Below are 7,013 nucleotides of genomic sequence, written 5' to 3'. Positions count from 1 at the left end.
AGAACGGGAACATGGAATAGGAGAAGATTACCCCCATCTATTATTACACGTATATTATCTGGATATTATTTCCACTTGTGCCTTGCTCACAAGTGGAAATAATATTGCTGTATATTATGCAGAGTTGATAATTGTAAAAAAGTTCTTTTACAATTATTGTAATCTACAATAGCCAAGACCAATCCAAAAAATTCAACCCGCGTCTGCGGTTCTTGGTTGCATGTAAGACGCAAATCTACACGTTACCTCGAACGCATTTGGCTTTTTCTTAAAGGTTTTGGTATTTTAGTTGCCCATAGATATAACCTTATGTCTCTTCTGATCCTTAGAGAGAATAAACACTAAATGTAGATCGGAAGATATTATGTAAAAACTATTCATACTAATATGGTTTGGGAGTTACAGAAGGCCCATTGTGGCGTAAGAAACAAAAAAAAACTGCGCCCAATTTTACATAATATATTGTATAAAATATCACGATAACATCCTTATTTTAATTAGTAAAACAAACATTATGTTAGTAGCTCCTCTATATCTAGAGAACCAGTTCTTGGCCGGATTCGTTTAAATATTGAATTTTTTTTCATAGGCACGAAGAAGAACATTAATCATTATCTGTCATCTATACACTTTATTCGATAACTGTATTTTCACGTTAATATTTGCAGAGTCGTTTTCCGAATATAAAAACACTAAAATCAAAGTAGAATGGATAATTTTTTCAAAGCTTGAGTTCCAACACACTTCTGCAGTAAGCGCTCCTACTAGAACGTTTATAAAAAAGAAATCAGTACAGGATGTACGAATTCGACGGCCGATTGGCGCTGTGGGCAGCGACCCTGCATTCTGAGTCAAGGCTGTGGTTTCCATACAACTGGAAAATATTTAAGTGATGAACATTAATGTTTTTCAGTGTCTGGATTTTTATTTGAATATTATAAGTATATTTTTATATTATTCATCAGTCATCTTAGTACCCATAACACAGCCTACGCTTACTTTAGGGCTAGATGGCGATGTGTGTATTGTCGCAGTATATTTATTTATTTATAAGCAAATGTTTCGATATTGTCAGTCTACAATTTCGAGTAAAATGTAATTAATACTGAGGGAGTACTAAGTGCCCAGTGTAAGATTGTCTACCTATTCAATAGGGACATTAACTACAATTTGTATAGAATGGAAAGAGCGCCATCATACAATACTGGAAAACAGTCACTAGATGGTGCTCTTTTGATTTCATACAAATATAAGTAGGTATAAAATCCTACACTTTGTGTATTGCTTCGTCATTTCTGGATACGCGAGTCGTTTTTGTCATCATCAGAATAATACAAATTCAGTGCCAACGATGACTCGTCAACTAATGTCTCGTTTGGACTCGCAGTCCATACTTCCTGCAAGCCAATATCAATTTCCTCCTCCCCGAAAGCCTCGACAATTTCATTCTCGTCAAACTTACACTTCTCTTTTCGAAAATCGTCATTGATTCTGTAATCATCGGGTATCTTTCTTAATTTCTTCATTACACTTGCTATATTCTCTATCGAGGAAACTTCGAATTCTTTCTTCTCCAACTGATACGTCGCACTCCACTCGTGCAAGTTCTGTGCACTATCATCCTCAATGAACGACTCAAAATGATCGGGAAACAACGTGTGACATGATATATCACCCAGTGAGTTCTGCAGGAGTATATCATATTTTTCTCCTTGCTCGATCACCAAGTTTCCAGTTATAGATGTGCAGACTCTAGTATCTATGGGGTTGTATAGGTTATGGCAGAGCATCGCTTGTCTTGCCGCGCTCAAGCTACTCCGTATGCTTGGCGGGCGGTACGGGATAGTCACACCACCAGAATTTGTGTCTTTGATTAATCTATCGTTATAACTTGGCACCACGCACATATCCTCACACCATTGGCTGCTTAGGCATATTAAATCTTTGCTGAACTCAAAGTGACAGTGGTCGATATATGTGGGCACGCATTCCATACCGTGCGTCCAGCGCTGGACTACTTTTGGACCACTTTTAACGCCGTAACGCAAGTCCATCAAGAAGAGATGATGGTCCGTGCCGAAATACAAGGAGTTCTTTCCTTCGAAATGCTTTGCCACACTTATGTCGTTACAAGTGTAATCGTCTGTAATATTTCTTAAATCTTTCCATAAATGTACAACATTGTTGGACCTTTTGTCATAAATCGATATGTTGTTTCTAGCGGCGTGAATGTAAAACCCTCTTTCCGAACTTACCACCGTATTCCAGTTATCAATTAAAGTTGATATTTTACCTTTTAACTGAACACTTCTAGCTTTCATTCTATCTAAATTGATTATACTTAATTTTTGATCTAAGGTCGTGATATAAAGTATATTATTATGGAAGTTGTCAAATGCTACACTTGTATACGGTAATTCAGATTTGATAGATTTCAGTTTTTCCAGTGTTATACTGTCATCTATTTTTATTAATTTCAAAATGAAAATTATATATTTCGTTCTTAAAACTATAATGTGTTCTGACGAGGTAATAGTTTCGAGAATGTAATTTTCTTCGCCGCAATCGAATGTAGCAACATGATTCATGTTTATATTCAGGTCGTTTTTGCTAAAATCTGATAAATCTGAAATCAAAGAAAAGGTACTTCACATTTATTTTTTTCTTTAATTGGCTAAATGTAATGCGAACTATTGATTCATCTCCTTATTTTTCTGAAGCGTTCACGTATGGAGGGTAGAGGTAAGGAGAGTCATCTGTGTATATGAGAAAGTGTCGTCAAAATGTATTAAATTAGGATGGCGATAAATATTGTTAGAGTAGGCTTGAAAAATAAACAAGGAAGTATGGAGATACAAGGAAGTAAGGTTATATTTACCACAATATTTTGTACAACGTAAGTTGTTGAAATTCTCAATAATTGACTACTTTAGTCGATAATGACATTAAATTTTTTAACTCGGCATACTTCAATTCATCTACGATTGCTACATTCATACCATACCCTGTGCATCCACCAGCGCCATTGTGGAGGATTTTTGAACTGTTATTTAGCGCAAAAACTGGACACTTTTTCAACTTTTCTCCCATATAGGATGACTCTCCTTACCTCTACCCTCCATACGTTCACGGTTATAGAAAGTCAACCTGTCTAAACTTGCTGATCTTGTTCGAAGAATCCCGAACAACACTCATAGGTGTTTTTCATGTTATCACTGTTTATTGAAGTTATACTTCTTTTGGCACGCTAGGGGAAAATTATGGGAGTAATTTTTTTCGATGCGCGCGCACACCGTCACAAAAAGCCGACACCCTTAAATTAGCTGTAGTTAACATTTTAGTTTTTCAAAAAAAGATTTGACAGTAAAGTGTGTATGTACTTATGTACACGCGTTAGAAGTTATGCTTCTTTATTATTGAAATATATTAAATCACTGGTATGAGCCCGCAGACTCTGACAATTGAAAGTGTACACTGTCGAACCTTATAGCTAACTTCAGGGTGCCGGTTTTTAGTGACGGTGTGCGTGCGCATCGTAAAAAGTGAGCTGGCGGACGATGTATTCCCCTCTCTCTCGGTTTCGCAACTACCTATCCTGTTAAAATCGTGTAAATGTACGCGCGCATTTCGTTACATCGTATACAATGTAAAACCAATCTGCGAATAAACGATTTGAATTTGATATAATTTAACTCCCATGATATTTTCCTTACACCGCTAAAGAAATATAACTTCAAAAATATGTCTTAAATGTTGTGCGCTATACGTGTAGGGAAGAAGTTATGAATAAATGACTCACAAGTAGTAGTAAATTCACTATGCAGCAAGTAGTCGATCCAATCAACGCATATCAGCTGCAAGTTGCCTCGGCCCGCGTAGTACCAGTTGTAGGACGCGTCGAAGTAGCGGTCGGGATCGCTGTCCAGGTGAGCCGCGATGTCCACCAGGTGTCGGGGGCACTGGACCACCTCATCGTTCAGGGTCTCGTAGTGTTCCATCACGTTAAGGTAGCCTGGGTTTTGACGTGAAACTTCTTAGGCGACGATAATTTTTTTGGACGAGCATTGATATAATTAAAAGGAGCATTTCGTGACATGAGAGAGAAGACAGGTATAACTAACAGAGCAGAAAGAGAGAAGTTTATGTTAGGAGTATCTGGTAAAATAAATATTTATGTATATTGTTCATAAAAATATTCATCGGTTATCTTAGTACCCATAACACAAGCTACGCTTACTTTGGGGCTCGATGGCGATGTGTGTATTGTCGTAGTATATTTATTTATGAATTTATTTTATTTGTATATACCTAATGCACTTACTATTTCACTGGACCTTTCGAATGCCAATGCATGAGAAAACTCTCCGTTAATATTCCTACATTATGACGCAATCATTAATAGAGCATTATTGAATATATTTATTTTGGCTCTTTAGACTTTTTGCAGACAGAATTTTGCCCGATCATAAGTTATTGTAGTGCATCAGAAATGTTCGCGAGGGCTCATACTGATGACTTTTTTGCCATAAGAAGACTTTTGTATACTGCTTAACTTTTTGTATATTGCTTATTAATATTTAATGTAAGTTTTTTTTATTTAGTTTAGCTTTTAATTATTCTGTTATGTTATAGGTAGTGTAGATGGGTCATAGTTACCAAATAAATAAATAAATAAGTTAAGAGAAAACACTTACTAGCAATGCGTTTGAGATTGGCTGAAGTACGGTACCACTCAATTTTCTCCAACATCAAGCAAGTTACTGGATCAGCCTTGTCAACGTTTTTCATGGGCGTTATCATTTTGGGCGGCAGACTCTTGTATGAAAACTGTTCAAAGTAGTCTGGATTCAGTTCCCCATCCCAATCATCGTCGAAAGCGTTTAAGGGGTGACCTATAGAGTAGAAACGTATTTTAGGCAAAAATAAACAACATTTTGTTTCTTCTTCTTCTGCCAGCAAACCTTTTTGCTGGAAGAAGGAAATTTTGGCATCTTCTTGTTGTATTATGTATTTCCCCAAATGGTTGCTATGTTAGTGCATCAGAGTGTTGCAGGAACAGAAAAATGCACCGCAGCCATCTTGCTCTTCTTCAGATTCTTCAGGAATCCTCTCGAAGGGGCTGCTGGGAGTCGAACCCAGGACCTTTTCGACCACTTAAAAGCACAGAGCTTAACGCTGCGTTAGATAGTTCTTCAACAGTAAAAAATAGTGTTGCGTTAACACCCATTATTTGAGGGGGTGATGGCGGAATTTTGGGGATTTTCAATTCCCTTACCGTGTAGAGCATGTTATGCCATTAGTTCCAGTTATTTTCATGAACATAAAATAATGATTATTGAATCCTGTATAAGAGCGCACGTCAGGCCTTAACCCTCTCCCCTATTAAAGCAGGCCTATGCTGAGCTGTGGGATATTATTAGAATGGTGGTGATGATCATGAATGAGTAAATAATGTTTTATTGTACACCAAAGAAAAAAGTAGTTAGAGAGATATAAACAGACCAAGAGGGTAACATTTTTTCCAAGCAGCTAAAGGTGTACAGAAAAACATAGATATGAGGTAGGTGATGCAATAAGATACATATAAACATAGCACTATTCTAAATATTTTACATATATATACAAATAAGGTGTATATATACACAAAATAACATTAACCATAATTAATATAAAGTACTAAAAATCTTATAAAAGAAATATGGAAGCATGGAAATATATAACATAAATAGTTATATAAATATATAATGATGATGATAAACAAACAAAAAGTGTTTGTATTGGGTATTCTATAGTGAGGTAGCATGTATATATCAACCTGGTAAAGTAAAATGATAGTTCTCATGCCTGCTCGTTGTCCTCTTAGGCCGGAGGGTTTGTCCATAGAACAAGTAAGCCTGCGGATTTCTGTGCTGCAACTCGTCTAATATATTTTTAACTGGTGCTGTGCTGTCTATATTATCTGCTGTGAATTTGGCTGTTACCTTTTTGCGACCCTAAAATAAAATAGTCATGAATAATTTAATCTTCATTAAACATTCATTTATTTTACAAATCGAAACTCTTTTTATTGATGTAGTTTCACCTTTTCATTATATTAATATTTTCTAGTTTAATTTTTTGGTTGTCAACCGAAGGCAATTTTAAATAAAACGCTGTCACTTCACCAAGAACAAAGAGGCAATGAAATTTAGCCTTTTCTGTTGCATTTAAAGTTTTAGTGCAAAAGTTGAACTTAGTGTCAAAAATGAGAAATGAGAATAAAAATGAGGCAGAGTGTAATAAAAATGAGACAGAGTGTAATAAAAATGAGACAAGAGTGTAATTTCCTCTAGAAACCTATCAGATATGAGCTAGTACAAAAATATTGTTTGTGAGACAAAAATAATGTGCTTATCTAATCCAATTTACACCATCATCAGCCATCAGTATAAGTATAAGTATCTAATCTACATATGTTAGCCCTTAACAACAAAATCTCCTGCTGCTAATTTATTGGTAAGATAATTTATAAGTAAAAAATGGGTCCTTTAGACTGGATACAAAGATGTTGTATTTTTCCTAAGTAAATGTTAATTATTTTCTCTGTTAATCTTCGATTAAAAGGGAGGCGATGAGACGAGGGTCTTTATTGAAAAAAATTGACCTATTTCAAACTGCAAGAAAACAAATTAATAAAATAATAACTAATCTTTACTAACCTTGGCTGCCATTATAATAAGTTATTAAACAATGTGGCAAGGTGTTTTTCTAAATGGATCATAGTTTTAAAACACTTCCATGTTTCCTAAAGTTTAATAAATAAGGTTATGTTGTTGTCGGTCTTGTTTACTTATTTTTTTCTTTATTCTTTCCCATAGAGAAAAGGCAACGGTATATCACCGTACAGCCATGTCTTCGGGTCGTCTTCATTACGTATATGGAGGGTAGAGGTAAGGAAAGTCATCTTATATGAGAGAAAAGTTGAAAAAGTGTCCAGTTGTTGCGCTAAATAACAGTTCAAAAATCCTCCACAA

General features: G+C 35.5%; 1 protein-coding gene across 2 annotated transcripts; it reads right to left on the bottom strand.

The window, feature by feature from the left end:
- Positions 1-997: 997 nt before the first annotated feature.
- LOC120632688 lies at positions 998-6,826 on the bottom strand. Of its 2 annotated transcripts, none has more exons than XM_039902656.1 (5): positions 6,699-6,826; positions 5,816-5,993; positions 4,695-4,892; positions 3,800-4,012; positions 998-2,626 (listed from the first exon to the last, which is right to left on the bottom strand). In XM_039902656.1, the coding sequence occupies exons 1-5, from the start codon at positions 6,708-6,710 to the stop codon at positions 1,290-1,292; spliced, it is 1,938 nt and encodes a 645-aa protein (XP_039758590.1). In that variant the 5' UTR covers positions 6,711-6,826; the 3' UTR covers positions 998-1,289. The 2 variants fall into 2 exon arrangements, with proteins under 2 accessions (XP_039758590.1, XP_039758591.1); XM_039902657.1 differs by having other exon boundaries at positions 5,845-5,993.
- Between the last annotated feature and the right edge of the window lie 187 nt (positions 6,827-7,013).

This window comes from Pararge aegeria, chromosome 20 (assembly GCF_905163445.1).
Source record: "Pararge aegeria chromosome 20, ilParAegt1.1, whole genome shotgun sequence".
NCBI classification, from domain to species: domain Eukaryota; kingdom Metazoa; phylum Arthropoda; class Insecta; order Lepidoptera; family Nymphalidae; genus Pararge; species Pararge aegeria.
The sequence above is the reverse complement of the archived record's forward strand: the minus strand, read 5'-3'. Positions and strand labels throughout refer to the sequence as shown.

Bases quoted from the DNA above. Each gene is read 5' to 3' on its own strand.
- LOC120632688 (XM_039902656.1), bottom strand. The intron at 4,013-4,694 runs GTAAGTGTTTTC...GTCAAAACCCAG, and splicing joins CAATCTCAAACGCATTGCTA to GCTACCTTAACGTGATGGAA. The intron at 2,627-3,799 runs GTGAGTCATTTA...CTTTGATTTCAG, and splicing joins TAGTGAATTTACTACTACTT to ATTTATCAGATTTTAGCAAA.